Genomic DNA, 24,941 nt, shown 5'->3' on the forward strand with positions numbered 1-24,941 from the left:
GCAATCCACGTCAAGCCCACCTGGTTTCCCCAACTATGAGACTGTACTTTGTTTTTTTACTCTCTTTCTTTATTCCCTTCCTTCCTCCTTCTCCTCCTCTTCCTCCTCTTCCTCCTGGGGACTGTGCCTACAGGCCCTGGGAAGCAGCAGTAGCAGCAGCAGCAGTGTCTCAGAGCCTGTCCTCTCCAACACCAAGACTGTGACTTTCTCTGGCTCCCTGTCCACATCCTCCGGCCTCCCCTCTTCCTCTACAGTATTTGCACCTGGCTTGAAGAAATACCCCCAGGACGGAGCCGCTTCCTCCTTCTCTGCCTCCTCCAGCCCGGCCAAGACTCTGTTCTCCAGCCTGTCGGCCTCCAGCCTCAGCACCGAGGCCCTGCTCTCCTCCACCTTCCGGCGGAGGCTGGTGAAGGAACAACGTACCTCCTCGGCTCCACTGCCCCAGCCCAACGGTTGCCCCGCCTCCACGGCCTCTGCCTCCCCGACATCCTCCTCCCCCCTCTCCTCACTCACCCTCTCCTCGCTTGGCCTCAAAACAGCCCGCACCCTCCAGTACGCCGGCCTCCACAGCTTCCGGGACCGCGGGAGCAAGACACTGCCCAAGCCCTCAGTGAGCACAGGGGACAAATGAGAAAAACACGAATATCACAAAATCTAAAGGAAAGAAAGCACACCGGATCCCTTTCTTGCTCCTTCTTCACCTTTGCGGCAGACCGCACTTCTCTTACACAGGCTGGGACCAGACTACAGGGAAACAGGATCTGAGCTCAAGTCACTTGCTGTGTCTGTGCTGTCATTCTTTGGTGCTGGCCCAGTAGATGCCTGGTTTTGAACCAGGTCTGTTTTTGAGAAAGCTATAACCGTTCCCTATCAGGGGCTGCAGTACCCCTTCAATGATGCAACTCTCATATGTCCAGGACGCTTGGATTTTGGTGAAAAGACAGGTGCCAGCTGACAGACACTCAGCAGCCCTGCCCTTGTGTCAGCTTGTTCCCAGGAACGCAGTTAAAGCTCAGTGTGTCTTATACTGCCTCATCAGCACAGCTTTCTGTAGATATAGGATTGTGTAATGTCCCTGAGTGTGTTTCTTACAAGTCTGCTGCTTCTTCTCCTTTAACTGAACTGGCTTATCTCTTCACCTGTAGTGCAAACCATCGTTTTTAATTCTTGTTCTCTGCAGTACAGTCCAGGTTCTGCTGTAGCCAGGGTATGAACATGGATACTAAATACAGTGCAAACTCCGTTTCAGAATATGCAACTGTAGTCACAATTGCCAAATTTCATACAACTTATCTATATTTCAGTGAATCTCTTCCAGATTGTATTTTTTTAACTGCACACTGTATTTCAAGTCAAAAAAGGTTGCAATAATCAAAAAATGAAATTTGGTCTAAGGTTTAGATGATTTTACTTATGTGTAATAACGCTAGTGTGAATCTATTCATGCAAAGACAAGCAATGAGAAAACAAATTGGCAATCACTTTTTAGCAGTTCATTAACCTGTAGGAAAGCAGTGCTAGCTTTAGAAACATGGCTTTTTTCAGGCTATCGCATAACCTCTCTGCACTTCTGTAAAAACCCACAGTATGTCTACAGATTTTTTTCAGGTCTGAATTAATTTCAGTCCTAAAATGAATTTCTGTCTCCAGTGCTCTCAGCCTCACTGTGGTGTGCAGAAGCAACTCCCCAGAGAGAGGAAAAATAGTCTGACAGCAAACGCTTTGACCTGTGGCTTCTTCTACATGTGCAATCCAAATTGTTTGTTTCCAGACTGTTTCTGGTTCATTCTGTGAAGCCTGGCTTTAGGGATGATTGTTCTGAAATACTCTTGGATGCTATTTCGTGATGCCATTTGCCTGAAGAATAAAAGGTCATAGAAAGAAACAACATGCAACTCTCCCCCCACCCCCTATAAATGGTTGTCATTTGAGAGTTGTAAGAAAAAAACAACAGAGTTTGCTACTAGAAACATGACCTTAAGAAACTGTGCTCAGATACCTGGGTAAGAGCTGAGTGCTGCTGCGTGACTCTGAAGAGCCATATGAACTATGAAAAACGCTTTACTTCAATGTTTCTGCATATTGGCTTCATAATCCCTTCGTAACTTCTACGCAAGATGTTTTAATCGCATAATGTTTTATATGGGAATGAGCCAATGACGTAACATGCAGGTTATGATGAAGCATACCAATCCCTAGAAATGGTACTCAGTCATGTCATGACCTCTTAAGCAAATGTTATGTCATTTAGGAACAGGTAAAGGTTTGTTCCATGCTGAAAAGAGAAGAAAGGAAACACAACATTTCAGCTGTGGAGCCTTCTTTGCTGTGTTGTTTTGTCATTTCTGCATGTCCCTATAAAACACTATGCATGTGAATATAATGACTTGTGTAACAATTATGAAGGGATTATGAAGCTATTGTACAGCAAATTCAGTAAAGCATTACCGAAAAGGCTAGAATGGAAGTGAAGAAGTTCCTTTTACAGAATCCAGATGCACAGAGATCTCTTTTGATGAAGGGTGTGGCAGGCGTTCTGTGAGCCTTTGTTGTTGTTTTTTTCTGGAACCGAAAAGCACAATGTGTAATAACACCTCACCAGATTCTCACCTAATGCTAAGGAAGAAGAAGAAATCAAACAGAGTTAATGACAATCACTGTTCTATCCTGAATCCCAGGGCTCCACAGCAGAGCCCCAGTGTCCTTGGAGTGCCTCTGCACAGAGCAGGACGAGCCAGTCCCGCCTTCGGGGTGAGCTGTGATGATCCGGTCTGGGAATTCTAGTGCTTGTTTTCAATTCCAGTTTAACCAGTTTACTTCTGAATCAAGTAACAAGATTCCTAGACGTGCCCAGCTAAGCCTCCATTTGAGCAGAACTGAGGCTGGGTAATGACTGAGCAAGGGTGATTCACAGCTAAATCCTGTTACAGTCTTGTGCCCCGCCTGCCGAGAAAGGCAATATGCTGCTAGTGACATTATTTGTGCAGTCAAACAGTTTTTAAAAGCTGAACACCGATAATAAGTGTGGTTCCTTTATGCCATTAGCCAAAATGCACAGCTCCATAGCTGAGGTGCCAAATTCAGTGCTTTTTGATCAAATATTGAAATAACAGAAAGAAGCAGTTCTGAGAGTTCAAGGTCATTTGAGTTTTGATTACTGTATTTTATACTGTATTTGATGAGCTGTTTCCAGGCAGTCTTGTTTCTCTCTAATATCCAGCATTGTCTGGCTGAACTACAATTTAAAAAATCCTTTATTTTCATCCTAAACAGGCTCCAAAAGACAGATCTCTGCAAGCACTATGGTGTGTATGTATTGTATAAGGTACAGCCCAGACAGAAAGAGTCCATTGTAATTGCACCCTCAGTGAGTGATATAGATAAACAGACTAAAATGATGGCTTATGGCTTCTGTGTTCAGAAAGCAGGCAGGGGGGATGAGTGGAGCAGACTATCATACTGTCCCCAGCACAGTCCTGTGAAGTTGCAGAGCTATGAGTGCTTGGCAAAGGCTGCAGGGGTCCCAGCTGCACATTAAATGTTTTGTAATGTCTTAGCCAGCTCCCTGCCATCACTGTGCTGGACCTCACTTCAGCTGCAGAGTGTTCTGTCAGCAATCAAGCCCAGCCTTGCTTGCCTCATGGACCACAGTGCGCACTGCCCCCTGTAGGGTCCTCTTATATTACTGTAGTTGCTGGGTTTTTCAATGGTAGTCGCACCCAGCAGAACTAATGTGTGTAGGTAGGTAGGTCCCCTTTTCAGGCCATAAAGGCCCATGGGGGAGTGGGGGGGGGCAAGGCCACCATTTTTCTCAACCACCCGACACTGGAGGTGGAGGTGATGTGGTCAGCATCACGCTCCGGCCAGCCTATTACCCCCAGTACTCATTTGGAAAGCAGGCTGAGTTGGTGACCTGGGAGCCGGCTGGAAGGAATTAGAGCTATATCGCTTGCCCCTACCTGGGATTGAACCCGGGTCCTTCCACTCAGGAGCTAGAGGCCCTTGCCGTCTGAGCTACCACGGCTCAACTGATGTAGTAACTGTAATTTTTTTTGCTTGCCTTGTTAATTGATGGAGTCTTGCTCTAATTTTCAAGCTAACCTGAGGTTTCCAGAGATGATGAAATCTGTATTGTAGTGTCACACATTCTGTGCCTTTTCAGCAATACTTACGAAAGCTAGTGAAAATATGTCATACAGCACAGTGTGTGACATAGCCCCTCAGCTAACATTAGGTTATGACTAATTCTCAGAGGACCTGTTGAAAAGTATTGTAAGTTTGATTGTTAAGTGACTATGTGCATGGTTCTCCTGAGAGTCCGGATTATAAATTCCCTCCTGTTGCATTGTCATCATTAGTGCAGATTGAGCTTTAGCAGATGCTACTGTAGATACTTCTTAGATGTCGTCATATTTTTAGGTAAACAGGAATCACTGTCTTTAGACACCATGTTTAGAAGATTTTGCTGTTAATAAAAAGGACAATCAATACTTGTGGTATAAAAGAATCTGGATGGTCCTATTTTCCAGAAAAGCCTGTCATGTACCAACAGATCTGCACTTCTTGGTGTTAATTGTATGATCTCTTCTTGTACTTGTCAGGGTTCACTGTTAAGATTGGTTGTCCTTTTTATTGCTGTAGGATTACCAGGTGCTTGTATAAAGGTAGTGCATTGCTAACCCCCTTTTACAGGCAAGTGAGAACTTATTTTATGGCTCATTCTGTCCATGCCTTTAAATGAATTATTGAAATTATCTGATGCAACCTGTCCTTGCATTTCTGTAAGTTTTCCCCAAGTCTTTCTGTTGAGTTTAACCCGGTGCCCTGGTTATCTAACCCCTGCATGGCTGGAGCCCTGGCCTTCAGTGGGGGTGGAGAGCACAGTAACGTAGGAAAAGCACAGAACCCTGCACTGTGCCAGTGGCAGACAGGCCTGCCTGTGTTGATGTGGGAAGATTTTTTTTAGCTTTGCCCTCGCATGTGTTGTAGAAACCTATTAACAATGTCTAATGCAGCACAGACGCAATAAAATGTAAAATTTTACATTGCTACTGTAAGGCTAAAACAATGGAAGTACAGGTACTGTATATGCAAACTTCCCATTTTCAGGCATGCATCTAAGCTGCTCTGGTAGCCTTCCTTCCACAAGGTTGTACTACATTTATCGTCTCTAGTGCAGGGTGATAAGCCTATAAAAATAGTCTTTTTACAAGTTCTATTTTCTGTTGAGTTTACAGCATATTAATTATGGAAGGGTGGATACTGTTAAGGTACCTGTACAAGGTACGTTAGCTGTGCTCAGATCTTGCGTTAGTTGGGGCTGGACTTGTTATGTGTGGTTCTGATGTCTGCCTGAAAGTGGCAAGTGCCTTTCTGAACCGGCTTTATCTACTGACGTTCCTGAAGGACCTTCTCTCAGGCTTGGGCAGCAGTGCTCAACACTGACAAGGCGGAAGTACTGTACAGCAGGAACTGGACGTTTTCTTCTTGCTTGAGAAGAACAAAACAGGCAGAGCTGATTTGCTGCTTAACCTCACAGTAAATCATCATAGGCCCATCATAGGCCTCACCGCCACTACACTGCCCAGGGCATGGCTGCCTGAGGTGGGCCCTTTCCATTTATATTCTGGCAATCTACAAAATCGAATTGGAGGTGGAATATGAGGCAAAAGAAGGAGGAACAGTAGGACACCTGCTGGTCTTCAGCCCTTAGGTTAGGCCTGGTTTGCTGCACTATGCGAGAGAAGGTTCTAAACCTGGGGAATGGGAAACAGGTGGATGGGCTGTATATAGACTGGATGAAGTCTGTGTATACAAACTATACAAAACCAGGGAAAGTCACTAGCATTGTAACACACTGATACCCAGTAATGATCTACCTGTACTCACACACACAAGTACTATGACTTTGAAATTTTATTCAAGGTCATATTGCAAAAAGGACTGGTGGCAAGAGTTAACTGTACTTAATGACTGATGACTCATATTACTGAGAGCTGGCTTCCTGTGTAAATGTGCAGCAAAATTATACAAATTAATTCATATAATGGCACACAGAGCACACTTTGAACCCTCGTTCATAGTCACTTTAGAAGTTGGTAGAATTCCCCCTGGGAATGCATTTTCTATTACCAGTAAAAAGTAGCTGATGGTCTGAAAATGCCTTTGACTTTTCTTGAACACTTTTCAGCTGATCTGAAGGGAGAGCTGTTCTAAGAGCATTTTAAATGTAAATGTGGAAAATGACAGGTGGGAGGCTCAGTGCCTCTGGAGCCTCCAGTATTGATCAGATCTGGGACCCCCTCCTGTGATCAAGCACAGAAAAGATTTCATACAAAGAGTTAGTACAAAACAAAATATACATATATAAATATATATATATAAATATATCTTTAGTCAGATGTTTGTGTATGAAATTAATATATAGTGTGAAGAAAAGTGTGATACATAGATTAAAATATATAATATTAAAATTAAATCCTCATCTATTGGTTTTATATAATTGAGCCTTTTTTGTACAGATTTTTTTTAGTATTGAAAAAGATTTACCATGTTAGCAAATAATTTAACACACAAATAAAACTACATTTTTAGTGAGCTTATTAACATTTTATATTCAGTTGAGTATATATGTACATATATAAAAAGTTTAATTCATTTTAGACTGTATGATTTCATTTTGTTGATCTATTAAATTTGATTTAATCTTATAGATTTCTTATGCATTTTTTAAAGGTATGAATTCTACACTACCCTTCTCCTGTTTCAGTCAGTCAAGCAGCTTCAAGTCTATTGTGATCATGTCTCCATTCCTACACATTACCAAAGTATTGCTGTTGCTTTTTATGTCGTTCACACCTTGGTCTGAGGAGTGCAGTGCTGTTTCTGTGGTGCTCTGATTTGCTAGCCTCTTAACAGGGCTTCATTAAAGGCCACGTTTAGCAATGGTGTTGATTTCAGTGGCTAAAAGAATTCAAAGTGAGAGATATCCTGAGATACACTCTGATGCTATTGGCTCAGAACCCTGCTCTCTTAACTTTCTTTATTAATTTGAATCACATGACCCCTGTTTACAGGCACTCTTAAAGCTCCCCTTTGACATTAAGCCACTGGTGGAGTGCAGGATCACTGTCAAGCCCTGTCTTCATGTCTGGTGCTGAACACACCACAGAATTTGCACTGTCTCCATCAGTAAAGCACAATTCTTTGCCCTTCCTGAGTACTGTTAATGCACCTCTTCTCTGCTGTAAATCTTGCTAGAAAGTAGCTGGCCTCTTAAGCAGTTTCTTTCATTTTGGTCATTTTTTGGCATTGCTTTCGAAACCTGGCACTTTGTTTCCCTCCCGCAGCTTAGCACAAATCATGCTGCTATAATCTTCTTTCTGCATCTCTGGCTAAACAGCACAAGAAACACTTCTACCCTGGGGAGGGACTGCTCGCAGCTCCCTCTGTCGCACATTAACCAATATAAGCTCTTTTTGCAAGATACAGGTCAACAGCTGTACTATATGTCTCATTATAAAACAGATTGCAAACTAATAGCACTTTGGTAATATCTCTACCAGCTTTCTTGGTGGATTGTGAGCTCTTGATTAGTCGATCTGGGGTTGGTTACACTTTCAGCATGAAGGTTGCTTTGTCTCCCCTTCTCTCCTGGTTGTTCCTCTGCTTTTCCGTTAGTGCAGGAGCATGTTCTCTGGGATGCACAGGACGTTAGCTGTGAATTATTTCCTGTCTTTCCTGCTCCCTAGCCAGTGCCCTGATACTGCTGTTGCCATAGGAACAATGACATGTAGGGGATGGGCAAGGAAAAGGGCTCTTACTGATCGCACCACCAACAGCACAGGTTTTAAACAATAAAGGGACATATCCTCAGCATCCTGCTACAGCCACTGACTCCTACACGCCTCACAGATCAATTGCTCCAACTTCCACACTTCAAGATGGCAGTCTCAAAATCAAGGTCTGATTTTAATCCAGCCAGTTTTTGTTTCTTTCATGAATATCAAGTTCTTTACCGTGCAGAACCTAAATATTATACAAACCAAACTTAAAAAAACAAATGTCTTTTAAAGAAATTAGTTTTTTTAAAAACTACTTTCTCTTAAAGATTATCATTATTTATTGCGGTTGATGGCAATGTCCAGTGGCTTACTTGCCAAAATCAACCAGCTTCCCTGTGGTTCTACAATACCTAACACCATTCACTCCCTATGGCTTCTAACATGCTATAAAGTTCCTCTCTGGATTTGCTATGCTTTTACTGGAGCTTCACTGCACTTTGCTTTTATCACAACAAAGAACACTCCTCCGAAGATACAACAGGGAATGTACAGTGCATCCGACTGTACATTCACACGTCCACCCAGACATGGCTGTTTCCTTAGGTGTCGGCTCACAGTAGTGACTCCCCGCACTGCAGAGCCAGGTCCCAGCTCAGTGGTGTCTTCAAAGGCCTCCCAGTAATCCCCATCTCTGAACTGGCTTCATCACTCTGCTCTCCTCCCCACTGAGAGCTGGTGTGTGGGGAGAGGACTGGCAGGTGGGGCTACACATGGGTGGTGGAGGGGAGTCCCCATTACCTGTAAAGCGCTTAGATAGGATTGTCCAGAAAAGCACTATATCCAGGAAGTGTAAGGAATTTATTATTAAATTTAGAGATGACAGAAGGGGGTTTGTATTGAGACAAGGACATGCTGCTTATTGGTGAACAAGTCTGCTTAGGGCACTCACGTATAGAACACATAGGAACAAGGGGAAAAATGAGACACAAGAACCAACCCTAACTCACAGCACCAAAAAAGTTAGCGTGAAAGCACATTTCAGATTGCTCTAGTCACTGTATTAAAATTTATCACGCAGAATGCTTTTTTTAATTTTGAAGAAACTATCATATATATATATGCATATTTTTTCATGAACTTAATGTCATTCATTTGAAAGCTGTCTACATGAATGTGAGGATGTTCAAGCTCATGGCATCAAAAAAAACATGTAAATAGACCAAAATCATTCTTAGAGAGAGAGTCCACCAAATTTTATGACCATTTTTTCTTTTTTTTTTACTAAAAAGAAATAATAAAAGTCACAAAATAATGCATGTATAATCTCAAGCAATTGCACGCGGAGGTCAGAAAATGTTGTCTATATGTTAAAAAAGTGACTTATTCAAAGATCAAATACTGTAGAAAACTAACTTTTTTTTTCCTGTTTATACAGTACCATGTGTTAGTGGCTCAGGCATGAGTTTTTAATGTGATCTGTAATAGGAAGAAGACGGAAATAATGTGAAACTGACACTGTAGGGAAGTGAGACCTTTCCATGAACTAATGATGGTGTTTTTTATCTGAGTGATGCTTCCATTTGTAGAGTAGTGAGATATATGAATAATAAAACATAATAATATTAATAATAACTAATCAGTCTGGATGCCATGATATTCTGTGAGAAATGTGCTTTTTTGTGAGAAAACTCTGAACACAGAGACTGCTTCTTTTGTACATGATTGCTGTGTTTGTGTGACTAATAAAGTGCAGCTCTCTTGTACAGTTTGAGTCATGGGTTGTTAATTCGTCACCACCACCACCCACCATCCTCATCATCAGCCTCTGTTGATCCAGTTGTGGATGAAGGCCTCCTCAGGATTCTTCCAAAAGGAGAACACAAGAAATCAGAGGTGAGGGGAGGCTACTTCCACCTAGCTGATCCAGCCGAGGAATGCCTTGGTCCAGTGATGACCTGTCCAGCTGTTTGCTGGTTTGGTCTGGACTCTGAGCCAGGGGTTCTCGGCCAGAGAACTGGGATTAGGGTTAGGGTTTTGTTTTGTGGTGTAGCCAGAAACAACTGGAAATGTTTTATCACAGATCTAGCAGTTGGTCAAAATCAACGTGCTGAAATTCAGTTTTGAATACTCTACAGTAAATAATAACATAAAAAATTGTGTAATGTATATTCAGGGTCTTCTTACAGAACGATCTCTTGAAATGATCTCTCTTATGCCGGACAGCAAGCTTCTTCATGTCCCCTGTAGTTTTTGTGTCATGTTTGGAGTTGGGCTCCAGGATTCGTACTCACAACACACACTGGACTTTAATTTTAGGGCTCAAAGACATTTTCCCCAATTTCACAGACTTTTAAGGAAGTGATACCATTTTCCCTGAATACACATCCTGATTGATTTAAACAACAGCAGCAACAGAATTGGTCAGCTGTACTACTCCACACACCCACTGCCCTTCTCTTCTCTCTGATCAGTCTGGTTTCTGACTTACACCCACCCCAGGTGCCGGCTGCCATCACAACATTCTGTTTCAAACCCTTGCCATGCTGTGAACATTTTCTACTGAAGGAATGTATGTTTTGTTCTCTTTTAAGTCCTTTGGAAAAAAACTTTGAAACTATAAGTCAATGCAGTTGACTTGAAGGGTCTTTAAGCTACGGGATATTACCGTTCCGTTCTCTCTTTCAGTAAGAAGCACTTGTTCTGAAAATCAGCTTCATATACTACTTTTTTTATAAGGTTTGTACTTTTTTTATCCAGCAAGAAGTCGAGCTGTCAGTATTTGAAAAGTACTGACTGTAAGCAAATTGTATCTGCTCTTGCCTATCGGTTAGTTTTTTAATGCGTCCTGCAATGTCTTTCGTCCTCTGATTTTGTTCTGTTCAGACTATAATTTGACAAGCTAATTACTCCAATACAAATAGCTTCCAAAACATTTTGCCAATTGCCAACAAGAAAACACAAGAGACTAATTCCTTTTGAATTAAGCTGTTACACAAAACTGCAGTCATTATGCAGCCAGACGCTCATTTACTGCCCAGTATTATATTCTTTTATTGTACAATTCCAGTCTTTTAAGCATTAATTCTCATCTTGTCGTGGGCTGTTTTAATTAGGTACTTGCTAACCACTGTGGATGACAATGGAAAGAGAAAAAACAGAACCTGTGCAAATCCTACTCATGTCCAACCTGGAAACAGACAAAAAATAAAACTGAGATACTATTGCATTTGTTTTTTATTTGAATTGCATTTGTATTGGTCTTAATCCTTTATTGCCAGTGCTGTAAGGTGGGTTGAAACAAAACCAGGTCTCTAAGTTCCCCCTTGAAGACTACAGGAGATGCAAAATGAAGGACAGCAAAGAACTAAAGAAGCAGAACAGCTGAAGCACTGACCAGATGGTAAAGAACCCAGTAACGCAGGGGCACTGAGCAGCAAGGCAGATTTCAGCAAAAGCATGTTTTAGGTAGAGTACTAGTTAGATAGGTTGTATTTCACCACATTCTGGTTGCATTGCAAAAAGGCTTCTGTTACCCTGGAGGGGCATCAGCACAGACGTGACAGTGCCACGTCAGCCATAGAGGGGTTGCTGAGCAGAGATTCTTCAGTTACGATTCCCTGTGCTCCTTCAGGATATGGGTGAGTCCTGGATCCTTAGATGAACAAGCTGACAGTCTTCAAATAAGGATGGTGGGGGAAGTAGCCCCCCCACCCCCCACCCCCCATTGTAATCTCTGCTCTTTCATGGTACTCTGTGGTTCAGTAATCCTGTTGCGATGTAATATGGCTCCTACATTTCTATGACAATGCAAATAACAATTCTGTGTGCTTCCACGGTGGGCACAGGTGCAGTTTCATCAAAAGCCAGCCAGATGATCTTCGAATAGCAAACCCGAAGGCAGAGATGGTGTCTGGGGCACATTGCTAGGGTTCAGTCTTAGCAGGAAAAGGTTTGTACTGAACATTAACATTACCATGGCGGATCTCTAAAGGAGAATACAAGTGAGCTGCATTCCGTCTACTGCAGTGCAGCCGTAATGCTGCCTGCTACGTGATTGGAACAGCGATTTGATGATAAAATGGATTATTTGCACCACAGTAAACGGGTGTATGGTTTCATAAAATGTCTATTCCTAACTATAAAACTGAAATACAGCTCCCATGCAACTACTTCCAAGTATTGAATAAAAAAAAGCAGAGCATATTTCTTGTTTTCTTGTTATTTAGGCCTAAATAATGTCATTTTAAATTGTATTTTCTAGCACTGCCCAAACCTTAACACAATAGAAGCTTTTTTCCCCAAAAGGGTTTGTGGTATAAAAATATTGATTTTATTGATTTGTGTCCAACTGTGACAATTGTTCGGGAAACGTCTTTAATAATTGAAACGTCCTGTGGTTTGTTTTCCCCTGCCTAAACTTATGTGTGTACTGTAGCCGACAGCCCACATGGTTTAAGACGATTCAGGACGAGGCAGGATGAGATCCTTGCCACTAAAGAAAGAGGCTGAATGGCCTCCTCTTGTTTGTAACCTTACAAAGTTCACCTGAGATTATTTTCTTTTTGAAAAAAACAAGCATTTTTAAACCTCTTTTAAGGTTTTGACATTTGAGTACTAGAAATAGCTTTACATAGACTTCCAAATGCATTGTTGAAATTGGCTCAATAATGCCTCCTCTGCCTGTGACTAGTTTCTAGTGATGAATCTGCCACAGTTATGAATACTAATTCTACTTAGGAATTAGCCACAGAGTTCATCATATGCAGTACCAGTGTAATGCATTGTTTGGGAGCTGAAAAGGGTCTCACTATTTTACTGATTTATTGATATGCTATCTATGGCTCTAAAATGAGGAACACTTATAAAATATAGATTTTTTTCTCTGTGTGAATCAAATTAGTTTATCCATCCATATTAGAATGCTGAGATGGATACTCAGTCAACACAGATATAAGATATATCAGGCTTAAAGACACAACAGGCTATTGCTGTGATTGGTTTCTAACTGCAGCTGGGTGGAGTGTCCTCTTGAACATCCTGACCAACTAAACAGTCAGAGAATGCCAGGGACCTGTACTCTGAGATTTGTCATTCAGCCAGGCTGTCTGTTCCAGAGCTCACCTCCATTTATACAGACCAGCTGCTTGTGCTTTAGGTAGTGCTTCAGGGGGTGGTTCAGAGTCCTGGCATGGCATGGCATGGCATGGCATGGATGTGCCAAAGTTGACTACTCCTGGACTAGAGCAGTGGTGCTCAGTCCTAGTCCCTTATTTCTAACTAAATAGCTCTTAAAAGGACCAATATAACATGCACTGACAGGTGTGAATAATATTGTATCAGACAACAAAGCAAAGACAAGAAATCTGCTTCAGTCCACATGGTCCTATTTCGGCTCACACACCTGAGGGCAGTCCTGAAACCCACTCATTACCACAAGGCTCATATTACTAGACACAATCAGCTTGTAAAGAGCTGGAAGCAAATTGTAAAAATGCCTCAAATAGAAAATTGTAATAAATGATTAGAAGCTCACCTGGAATAAATGCCAGAAGACACAGGTGTTCTCCAGGACCAGGACTAAATAAATGACTCTTGTCTTAGAGATCCAGATCTCTTTAAATCGGCAACAGCTGAAAACCTTCGGAAAGTGTTTAATTTGTTCAGCTAAGCTAATGGTCAGCTCGATTGGGTCATTTGGAGCAGAGTTGGAACAAATCCTCCCAGACACTACAGCCCCGCGGGATTCGAGCTGCGTGCCACTGGAGCAGAAATTCAGAAACTGCATGGTGGTGAGTGCTTTAGATTTGTGTGCTAATTCTGTAATAAAATAGCCACTTTGACTTTTCTTCATCCTTTATTGCACCGCTCAGGCATGAACCCGTCATAATTATACCTAATAAACAGGTGAATAACATTCACACTGATTGTGCCCATGTACAGTAAGTATAAATACTCAAATGACTACACCGTAGTTTTGAGTTGTGGAATATCAAAGGAACATTGATCTGTTCATACTGTACATAGCAATATTAATATTGCTCAGTGTTTCAACCCTGTTCGCTACAGTTTCAGGATAATTACACATTTTGCATGAAATTGTTTTTATAAGATTAAGAATCTGTTGGTCTCTGGTACGAATATGCTGTAAATGTAGAAAGAATGAGAAGTGTCTCGTTTCCCGCTGTAGTGCTACACAGCCACCTTCTGATGAGAAGCCGCATTACGAAGATCTGCATCTAGCCGGATGATTTCGAAACAGATTAGGTATTACTTTTTTTAAAATTAATACTCCACTTTATTATCAAAACCTCGACAGGATCCACAAACATCAGTTCAGAAATGCAGAAGACAATATTAATATCCCGAGTTTTAAATGTTTTCAAAACACTTATACACGTATAGACTGTTTTATGAGCGTGTTTTCATTAAACGTCTTTAAGCCCTCCGTCTTGCTGTTTAACCTTCTTCAGGAGTTAGAGAAAGGTAGCAGGGATATAAAGCACAGGACAACAGGGGACATGGCAGTTAGGAAGATGTTATAATATATTATACAGCATTTATTCCACTTGTTGTTACCCTAATATAAACAAAGATAGCTTTGCTGCACCGGAAGTAAAGGAGCGGTTGCCATAGAGACGAGCTTCTCTTGTGTGGTTGAATTTGCGACGCGGAGAGAAAACAACGTCGGAGAAACGGTAAGTACTTTTAAAAGTTTATTTTATTTCAGAATTCCCGAATAGTTTTAAATAAGTTATCGAGGCATAATACAAGTGTTCAACAATACGTAATGCCAACAATTTTTTCTAAATTTTGTTTGAAGTTACCTCTAGAGACGCTAAACTGAAATGTGAATATTCGACGCTTTTGTATTTTATTTGAATATTCGTTTCTGGGGTTGGAGCATATTTGGAACCAATAAAAAATAACTGTCTTGGGTGAGGATGAGGCAGGGAACGTAGAATTGTGTCATTTGAGAAACATTTGACTTGTGAAGGATTTCACTTATTGGAAGCTAACCGTTTTATTGAAATGCACTGTCTTTCGTTGGCGGGGGCGGGGGGGGGGTAATTATGAAACACCTGTTTCAAGTCTGAAAAGCAAGCTCCTCTTTTCTTTTCTTGCACAAGCCAGTTTGACAGATTTCTCCAAGGGCAGGCTAACAAACAGTGCTGTAGTTTTGTAGGGACAGTGTCTAAGCTGAAGGACACGGGTCTGGTTTGCCTCTGAGGGGTGGGGGGGGGGCTTCACTCTGGCCGGCATCTTGTTTTTAATTCACTATTCAAAGCTGCAGTGCAAGGAGAACCAAAAAAAAAAACATTTTTGACGCTTCAAAATAAAAAAAGCCATATTTTTGTTCATACAAAGTGCTGCTTCCACTGTGGGGAAGGTGCCCCCCCCCCCCCCGTCAGTTTGTCAGGAGCTCTTTACTGGGGCCCTGTTGTTCACGGCCCGCCCCTGGGTAGAGTGGCTGCTGTCCCGGGCCTGAGGATGGAGCAGTCCGACGGCATCGACTTCGCTGCGCTGGAGCGGGAGCTCCAGGCCGCGCTGGAGGCGGACCGGCGGTACCGGACAGAGAACGACGCCAAGTTCCGCGCCGTCCGGCAGCAAGTGGGCTCGTACGAGGAGTTCAGGTGGGGACCTTGCGGACGAGGGAGTCGTCTGGGGCTGTGCTTTACGAAGAGGGCGTGTAGAACCGAGCTTCATCTGTTCGGGTGACTTTCGCCTTCTAGACGTGCAGCTGCTCGGAAGAAAGTTCTCGACTGCGTTACGCCTGAGCTGAAGTCTGTTTTTAGCGTGGTGCAACTCAAGTCGGTGGGCAAACACCGTTTAGCATTTAAAGCAGGGAACTAACTCTTCATCTCTTTACTTCCAAACTTTGTCGCACAGTACATTTATAGAAATCATTTTATTAAATGTAAGTTTGACACATCTAAATATATATATATAATGTGTGGGATTTTGCCTTCTGTGCCTTTACACGTGTTCTTTAAATGACATGCAGTGCTTCAGGCTGATGATTCCAGTAAAGACGTCTGTCCTCGCCTGTTTCTCTTTTCAGGGATATTGTGTTGGCGTCTCACCTTAAACCTCTGGAGAGGAAGGACAAGGCAGGAGCCCCTAGGAAACAGCCATGGAACTCGCTTGCCTCGGGATCTGGACAGAAAGATCTCCCAGATTACGGGAGGATAGAGGTGAGTGTTGGGACTGAAATAGTGATTGGTAATGGTTCCAGTATCTTCATTGCGTGTCATCACAGTATACTGCAATATAAGTACAGCTTTGAGTATCCTAAACGCCTGTTATGTATGAATGTATTAATATATTGTTGTGGTTCAGAAGCTAAACATTTTTAATTCCCAGTAAAATTGCTTTATTCTGTAGGTTCGATAACGAGAAACTAGTTTTTAAAACCTCTCTCCTTGTGGCAAGTAAATGTGGCCGCATATACGGTACATCTGATCAGGAGTGGTACTATTTATTAGCCCATGCTGGCCAAATTATCTGGTAAAACATTAAATTACCTGTCTTTGAACATTTAACACTGACCGGATCATTCTGGGCTGACATCTTTAGGCCATCCTTCACTGGGTGGGGCATACAGTACACAGGTATACTGTGTTGTGGAATCCGCAGGAATGTCTTTCATTGTTTAGTGATGCATTATTCTGATGAGGGAAATTTGGTTGACATTTGGCATTCATGCTAGAGACAGAAAGTCTTGGGCAAGATCCTTATTTTTTAGGATGTAGGTACCCATTTTTGCTCTTTTAATGTGTTTTGTGTCTCAGTTTTCTACATCTGTTGAAAGTGAAGCTGTAGTACTCACAGATTTATAAATACCTGTATATAGAGTGAATATACAGTACAGTGTTGTCTTTTAAGGTGATGTTGGTCCCTGATTGGTTTTTAATTTGATAACTACTTATTTTATCATTCTTATTAAATAACAGTCCTCATTTTTTGTTCAATATGCAATGCTAAAGCACATGCTTTAATTATGGCTGCGTGCTGTGGATGTCTTAATTGCTTGTTGGCCTTTTTTATCAAGTTTCACTAAGTCTTTGTTAATTGTTGTGGAGTGCCTTGATGTTTATAACTTACAGATGTCATGTAATACTGTACGCATAATTGAATTTTGTTTTAGAATCGAAATGTATTATTTTGCTGTTAAAAGCAGTGAATCCATGCAATTAAATCTCACTAGAAATGACCAAACACAAGACTTAAGCTTGCTGAAAGGTTTAGAGAGGGTCTTAGCCAGAGGACGAGGAGGCTGGGACCCCCTGCAGAGTGAGGAGTGAGCAGGTGGAGGTGGGAGAAAAGGGGATCACATTTATAGTTGTATGAATATCAGGAATTATTACAAATTATTGACAGCTGAGGTGAATTAAACTTGGATGTCGTCATTCTTTCCGAACTTTCATTATGAACTCCATGATCTGTGTTTAGGAACCACGCTGTCCAGTCCGTTTTCTGCTGAAGTTTGTACAACCTCAGTTTTCTTAGATCAGTTTGGATTTTTCTCAATTAATACCTCTATTTGCCCATGAGGAATGATGCATAATGATCACACAAACACACTTACATCTGCGAGACAAAATGTACAAGGGCTGAAACAAATGTTGTCTGTGTGTTTTGCATCCTCCTTGCAGAAGGTGAATTTTGGTGCTTGTTTGACATTCCTGCTCTTGTCTTGCCTGAAGGAGTCTGAATTCCAGCCCCGGACAGCAGCCGAATTCAACAGGGACTGGCGCAGGTGCAGGCAGAGCCGTGCTGAGAAGTACCGTCTGCTTCTGGCGCTGGGTGGGGAGCAGCTGGGGAGGATCTTCAGTACAGAGATCGGGTTCGGGCTGCTCGGAGAATTCCTCCTCGTCCTTTATGAAAACTTCAGGCCCGGGGATGAGGTGGGTATCACCGAGGTGCTGAGGGGCCTGGCCCAGACCCAGCGGTTCAGCCTTAATGTGGCCTTCCTGAGCCAGACGGAGAGAGAGGGCTGTCGGCAATTGTTTGAGAAACTGCTGGCGGCAGCAGAAACTGCAGGGGCCATGGATGACAAAACTCTGCTCCGTTCAACGCAGGACAACGGGACTGAAAAGGTAAAGAATATTGTAAAAGAGCTAAGAGACTTGATGCAGCTGTACAAGCTCAGTGCTGACTCTTCTCCTTGAGACTTTTGCCACATTTCTGGAGGAAGGTTTTGACAAGTTTAATTTAAAAGGATCTTGCTGAAAACCATTTGAGAGAGACAGTAACATTTGGCTGGGACTACGTTATTGATAATGTGACCAATTCTAATTCTACTGCATGTACTATAATTATTTCACATGTACATGTAACTGTTCTTTATAAATATTTTCCTATGCACTTTTTTTTTTACAATTTCAAAGCACGGTGGTGTGTTTGCAGTCCTGACTGATCAGTTAGTTTAGTCAGCTCCATGGCGACTCTGCCTTTGTGCTTGACATTCTAAACGCTATGGAAACCACGGAGGGTTCTAGAAGACAGGAGGAACCTGCGGTTTCTAGATGTGACATTAATTACACCTTCAGAGCTTAAGCACATGCGCCAGTATCGGATGTTGTGATGAAATGCAGAGAAGAGCTGCAGGCACCGCTGTTCTCCGTCGTCTTTCTCCTGGGGATGCCCTTGCACCTTTTCGCTTACGAAGCGGTACAGGAAGAGGAGAATATCTTTGCGAAGAAGCCCTGCCCGGCTTTCCTGGTGTTCGACAACACTGCGTACTTAGCGGACATGACGATAGAGCTTCCCTGCAGCTGCAAACCTGAGGGGGTGTCCTCCGTGGTGTGGTACTACCAGAAGCACCTGGGCAGCGAGGACGTCGCAGCCCTGACGGATCACAACGGCACAAAGGTGGTCGACGCAGCGGAAATCGCAACGGGGTCGGACATCCTGAGTCGCTTCTCCATCCGCCTCTTCAGCCTCTTGATTTTCCGGTCGCAGCCGGCCGACTCGGGCCACTACATGTGCGGGACCGCGGGAGGGCAGTTCTTCTATGGCTATGATGTGGATGTCCAGGAAGTTGGCAAGGTGTCCTTCTCCCCGGAGCTGCGCCGCCCCTCGCCCATGCCGGGGCAGAGGAGAGGCACCGCCGGGACGGGGCCCTACCGCGTCTTCACGGGCTTCTGGCCCTGGTCCGTGTGCGACCGCTGCGGGGTCCGAGGGGAGCAGACCCGCGTGGGGCTGTGCTACCTGCAGACGGACTACCTCTACAGCCGCTACAGGCACTCCCCGCCCCGGGTGGCGTCCTGTGGGTCTGCGTCCATCCCCCGCCGCTTCAAGAAGGAGCTTCAGGAGAGGAGAGCGGAGCTGGCGGTCCGCCGCTGTCTCACAGCTTGCCCGCCTGAACCAACATTATCGCCTGGGGAGAAGTCCCTGCTGGAGTTCCTGGGCTATGGGCTTAAAGCACCCCGTGTCCCAGTGAAATACTACACCCGTCCAGTGGGCTACCCTCTCATCCTCGCTTGCCCCAATGCTAGGCCCCAACACGCCGTAGCCTGGGACAAAGGCAGGGTCCGGCTCTACCGCTCCAGCTATATGGAAGGGCTCAGCAATGCCACACGGATATACCTGGACTCCGGCCACCACCTGCACTTTCGTCAGCTGCAGCTGGAGGATAAGGGCACCTACTACTGCTGGCTGCAGGGCAGGGTAGCTGCGAAAATAAGGCTCAGTGTGACCATGCGCTCAGGTGTCAAGAGGAAGCTCTCGGACCCCGAATCCATCTACGCCCTGAAGACCATTTTGTTGAGCTACACTGTGTTCACCATCCTCTTTGTCCTGTTTATAGTCATAAGGCTCTTCTGGAATTGCCTCACAAACAACCAGGCTCCATGTTGACACTTGTGCTACTACTACTACAGCTGTTACAGTTAAATAAAAAAGGTGAGCTGTTAATCTCTTCTTGCAGAAGCTCAACATGTTGATGATTTAAATGTTACAGAAGTGGGAATCATGTAAGTGTTTCAGTCATGCCACGTGTAAGATGAGCATGAAGGTTTACAAAACAAGAGTGGGCCATTAACAGTTAAGGCCATTATTATTAGATATTAGTAAGTAGTTAGATGGTGTTTTAGGTATAATTTAACTGTTCTTTTTTCTAAGTAGTTAGATGGTTAGAAGTGAGTAGTTCTTTGATGAAAGACTATTTTTCTTGTTGAAATTAGGCTGATAAATCTCATAAGGTGGAAAATGCAGTCACTGGATAATTAAGTCCTCAAAAAACGGATATGTAATGCAGAGAACAGGAAGGGGAGGAAAAACCGTCGAACACAAAAATTAAACCTAGCATATGACGGGGTAAACTATAGTGACAAGTGTCATATGGCTATAGTTATATATGAAAGGGTTTCATATTATCATAAACTCAACTCCAAAACTGGTCAAATTAAGGGTACCATAGTTGAGCCACTCTGGCTTTTAGCTTTAGCAATGATAACAGTCTTCAATGTTATTGTCCTTTTAGGAAAGCTGAATTATTTTTAAGTTTAAGTGAACACAGGCTTATCGGCCATCTCTCCATAATTCTCCACTGTTACATCTAAATTCAGAGCTCTTTCCTACTGATGAAGAACAAACCACAGACTTATTAGTTATTTTATTCTAGAAATGCAAAACAGCTGCTGTTCTTTTTTCTCCACTATAATTAAATTAAAAAAGCTGCATACAGAATTCTCAAACTTTACAAACAAAAGTGATTTAAACCTCTCTTTTTAAACTTTCCAAATTTTACAAATAAATTAAAAAAATTGTGTTGGCTCATTTGCATAGTCAAACACGTCTGACCCGATTTTGTAAAAACCGGGTGGGGAGGAGGACAGAAAAGGGAAACGGGAATTACTGACAGGGAGGGAAAAGGGGTCTATTCCAGCTCCAGCTCCGAGTTGGATTTCTGTCTCTTTTTGGACTTGGATTTGTAGGCCAGGCAGATGGTGGCGATGAGCAGTCCCAGCCCCAGGCTCAGCAGAATCCACTGGCCGGCCGCTGCCTGATCGCTGGTCAGGTTCATGCCCAGGAAGTTCACCTCCGCAGATCCGGTCACTTTCTCTGGCCCTTTCTCTGGTCCTGAAACTAAATCCACAGCAGTGAACATACAGCTATTATATGTGCAGACAGATGTCTGGAATTCTAGGATGAGGGGTAAGACTGAGTTAAGCCTCTTTATAGTTAGCATTTATAATATTTGCTGTCCATAAAACTGACCGACCCACAGCCGCTGAACAACATGCTGTGGCTCTGTGAGAACAGTTTGATCAGGAAGGATGTGTTCCACATTTTCTCAGCTCAGTAGGGTCCAGATAAGAGCGCCTTTAGCAGAGGTTGTGTTGAGAATAACAGTACAATAATGAACAACACACTACCCTGCTTCCTCTAGAGTTGGAAAACAAACCCTGGGATCACTTGGGTTTTCCTCAGGCCGGCTACTGAGAGAATCCGTTCAAAGGGTGAAATCTTAGCTGACCCTTTACCATCTGAACTATTAGATCAAAAAAAGATTCTTCACAATAATAGTTTTTTCTGAAAGCCAATATGCTTAGACATTGCTCTTTAGTCTCTTTCCATGATAGTTACATCTTGTTGAGGTTGGCAAGGGCGATTTAAAGTGCTGGTCTGCCCTACCTGGGACCCAGTCATACTCGGGCCATCCCAAAATGTCTCCGTTTTTCTTGTTCTCCTTCTCTAGCCAGGTAATCAAGGGCTCGAAGTATTTCAGCAGAGCCTGGGCCGACATGTTGGGCTGCCCAGTGATCAGTGTCATGGCCTCTGGCCAGGGTTTACTGAATCCCAGCTGCATGACATCCCTGCAAGAGATTCGCAGACCATGCATGAGGAAATGTGGCTTTCTAGCCATGTTTATGTGTTTTCTCTGCTTTTTTGGAAGTGGGTCAAAAATGGAAAAATTTTGATTTAAAAAAGCTAATAAGACAACATCTAGAATCACAAACTGTGGTCTACCAGCTCCTGTCACACTCTATACTAAATGGACCACTGTGAGGTCAGTCTCATTTGCCATTTGTTTTAGCTTCTTCCATTTGGCAGCTGCAATGTCCTATGAAAGCAATTACTGGCCACTTCAGGAACTGTTTATATCCCTCTGCCAGATGGCCTCGTGCCCAATTCTGTGTGCCTCCAAGTATGCACAGTACATTAGAGTATAATGTCTCTGCACGAACATAATATTGAATTTAATGGTGGTCTGAACCATCAGAACAAATATATTGTGCATTCTGTGGCACCTTGCAAACAAAGCATCTGCAGAAAAATTTCTTTCTAAAGAGAGAATGTATTGGTAACCAAAGGGAAGGCTTATTCCTAGGAGGTTTGATGGCAGGTTGATTTAAGCGTATTTGTCATACATGCTGATGCAAATGTTGATGTTGATACACTGTTTCACCATACTAGATCATCCTGAAAAAGAACTTTGCTAAAACCGCCATGTAATGAATCTACACAAATCCCAGAGTTGTCAAGGACAATAAAGCAGGATCGGATAATGCTATAGGAATGCTATGTCAAAAAGATCTGCTTAGCAAGTAATGAAGCAAATATTTACTTACTAGTTTTCCACATTAGCCTGAGAGCCCTGGGGTTGGTTACAGTACTCACCCCAGTAACTTGCCAGCCTCCTTGGAGTTGTAGATGTCACACATGTGGAGTGGGCCAGTGTGTTTTGCTGCCTTGCAGAGAGCCTCATGGAACTGGAACTGGATCACGAAGCTGACAAAGTACCTGAGCAGCAGAGAGGCCCAGTCACTCACAGGCACCATAGCCAGACAAAAAGGACAAAGCACTGGTTTGTTTTTTAAATATTCAAACACTGAGAGGCCTGTCCAGTGCTTCTCTTTATATTGCACCCCATTTGTGTTTCTTTTATTGTATTCATTGTCAGGAATTATCAACAGCAATGATCATTTTCAGCACTGCCAGGATATAATGTTGAAATGCCTACAAACTATTTCACAAATAGTTGGACACAATCTTTGTCTCCTTGATGTATATTAAGCACTCTCCAGTATCTGCTTGTGTTTTCTTTTTCTTTCTGGTACTTGCTTGAGGTAAGTAGTATTTAAGCAAGAACACATCCCTTAACTGAAATTCAAGGAGGATAGCAACGTATACAAATGTAGCTAATTTCAGTAATGATTAACACAAACACTTCTTTTCACTTCTGCATCTCTCCTTCACCTTGGAGCTACTCCTCGTTTAACTCCACTTGGAATGGGAATGGGAGTTTGATTCTCCTCATACTATGGCCCTTAACCAAGCCTCAACCAAGTTATCCTAACTAAAGTACTCCCAACATTCACAAAGTATTCTTGGATGTTGCTGTCCCTCGTGAATTGTGTGTGAGCTCCCTTCTGTTGACAAACCTGTTCTGTAAACCTGTGGTCCACACTCATCCTGCCAGTGTAGATGGACACAGACTTATAGATAAGAATTGGGAAGGAGACCATTTACCTGACATAAGGGACATTGGCAGGAATATGAAACTTGGCACCGGGGTCAAAGTCTTCCTCTGAGCGAGGCACAGGCGGGCACAGTCCTTGATACTTCAGCCTGAAGGGTTTGGCAGCAGCAGAAGGAAAATTATCATCAATGCAAATTGAGGCAGGAAGTTATACAAATGCAGCAGAGCAGGGATTAATCAGACGGGCCCCTATCGACTATCCAGCAAAGACATAGAGGTTTGCGTATCAAATGATAGTTTGCTCAGCAGGTGGGTGTTAGAAGAGTGTGTTCATGTGTCCTAAGATGTGGAGGTGTCAAAGCCAGAGAGTTAAGCTGTCTTAAAACAGCTACACTTTCCAAGTTATGTGCGTATAAAATTAGTGATTCCAAAATAAAAAAACACACATGGGAAGGTTTATCAGAGTGTGCTGCCGGATGATGAGTACAAGATTTGTTTAATTGAAGGACCAGTGTGGGCAAAGATCATGCTTGAAATATTTCCACTGTATTTTCTCCCTCCTGGTCTCATCCCACGTGCTGCTCACACTTGTCTGACTAAAGCAGTGCATGAGCAGATACAAGCAGGGGAGCGGGGCAGCAGGTCCACTCTCACCTGAGGTTCCACCACTCCTTGTTGTACTCCTGTTCCGAGATCCGCCCATCGAAAACCTTCCAGCGCCACTGGTCCATCAGGTAGCCGAAGGGCAGGAAGGCAATTTTGTCCAAAGCAATGCTCATCAGATAGTTAATGTCACTGTCTGTGGACAAAGTTCAGTTCACACATTTAGTACAAATTAACCGCAAGTTTATGGCTACAAATGTTCTAATGGATGGATACAAAAAATTCACAGGAAAACACCTGAATCTTTCAGACCATTTGATTTCTGAAGAGACTATGAGGACAACTGAATATTATTTGGAACTATGGTGCATTTAAGGACTAGAAATCTTAATCATGAAACAAGAAATGATTAACAAGAATTTTTACACAACATCATTATCAGATCAAAAGACTACAGCACCACCAAGGTGGAAGAGCAGAGCACTGCTGGGAAAAGCAAATACTGCACAGGGTCAACAGCCCAGCAGATCCCAAAAACAGAGACAAGTGACTTTGGTGACCCTTAGAACATTAAATTAATGTTTGCAGGAGACAGGAATGAGAATAGGAGAAGACAGAAGTGTGTGAAATAATCTTGGTAAGGTTTTCATTTCATTTCAAGACAAAAATGATAATAACCCATAACATTGTGCATATATTTCGTGGATAATTAGACTGAAGTCCTAATTTAATGTTTAATCTTAAAAATACTTATTCTGAAGTGTTAGGAGTTAGCTTTTGCTTTTTTAGTATAAGTACAGCGCATACACAACTTAAGGCAGGAAACATCTATCCTATATTGTTTCAGCAGCAGAGGGCAATCTTAGACACTTCTTTCCATCGTTTTGCTTGTGATTTGTCAGTATTTAGCTACCGTATCCTGTCACACTAATGAATCACCAGCTATAAAATAATAGAGTAATGATGGCTACAGAATTTGTTGTAATTTAAAAATGCAAAGAATCCTTTGGGACTCATTAATCCATTCAAATTACAATTGAATTAAGATCCATAATGAACATCCTGAGTAAACTGTTCCAGATTTATTTGTCCTTTTTAGACATTTCAAATTACTGAGTCAATTCCTC

At 42.7% G+C, this 24,941-nt stretch overlaps 4 protein-coding genes across 5 annotated transcripts in view; 3 read left to right on the forward strand and 1 right to left on the reverse strand.

The window, feature by feature from the left end:
* srcin1a (SRC kinase signaling inhibitor 1a) overlaps positions 1-9,543 on the forward strand; it is a 62,281-nt gene extending 52,738 nt beyond the window's left edge. Inside the window, exon 20 of the mRNA XM_088906436.1 lies at positions 134-9,543. Coding sequence (XP_088762562.1) covers positions 134-631 — 498 coding nt within the window. The 3' untranslated portion in view covers positions 632-9,543. The remainder of the gene's footprint in view (positions 1-133) is intronic.
* Positions 9,544-15,155: 5,612 nt separating this feature from the next.
* dnaaf19 (dynein axonemal assembly factor 19) lies at positions 15,156-18,290 on the forward strand. Of its 2 annotated transcripts, XM_088906262.1 has the most exons (4): positions 15,156-15,415; positions 15,844-15,976; positions 17,489-17,881; positions 18,173-18,290. In XM_088906262.1, the coding sequence occupies exons 1-4, from the start codon at positions 15,273-15,275 to the stop codon at positions 18,212-18,214; spliced, it is 711 nt and encodes a 236-aa protein (XP_088762388.1). In that variant the 5' UTR covers positions 15,156-15,272; the 3' UTR covers positions 18,215-18,290. The 2 variants fall into 2 exon arrangements, with proteins under 2 accessions (XP_088762388.1, XP_088762387.1); XM_088906261.1 differs by lacking the exon at positions 18,173-18,290 and having other exon boundaries at positions 17,489-17,953.
* Positions 18,291-18,356: 66 nt separating this feature from the next.
* fam187a (family with sequence similarity 187 member A) lies at positions 18,357-19,704 on the forward strand. The gene has a single exon (XM_088906260.1). The coding sequence runs from the start codon at positions 18,369-18,371 to the stop codon at positions 19,641-19,643; it is 1,275 nt and encodes a 424-aa protein (XP_088762386.1). The 5' UTR covers positions 18,357-18,368; the 3' UTR covers positions 19,644-19,704.
* A 681-nt stretch (positions 19,705-20,385) lies between these two features.
* Positions 20,386-24,941, reverse strand: part of ace (angiotensin I converting enzyme (peptidyl-dipeptidase A) 1) — a 28,037-nt gene continuing 23,481 nt past the window's right edge. The window contains exons 21-25 of the mRNA XM_088906264.1: positions 23,866-24,010; positions 23,262-23,360; positions 22,410-22,532; positions 21,423-21,604; positions 20,386-20,873 (exon numbers count right to left, since the gene is read on the reverse strand). Of these exons, the coding sequence (XP_088762390.1) occupies positions 20,665-20,873; positions 21,423-21,604; positions 22,410-22,532; positions 23,262-23,360; positions 23,866-24,010 (758 nt within the window). The 3' untranslated portion in view covers positions 20,386-20,664. The remainder of the gene's footprint in view (positions 20,874-21,422; positions 21,605-22,409; positions 22,533-23,261; positions 23,361-23,865; positions 24,011-24,941) is intronic.

Source organism: Atractosteus spatula, chromosome 26 (genome assembly GCF_055471065.1).
Source record: "Atractosteus spatula isolate fAtrSpa1 chromosome 26, fAtrSpa1.hap1, whole genome shotgun sequence".
Taxonomy (NCBI): Eukaryota; Metazoa; Chordata; class Actinopteri; order Semionotiformes; family Lepisosteidae; genus Atractosteus; species Atractosteus spatula.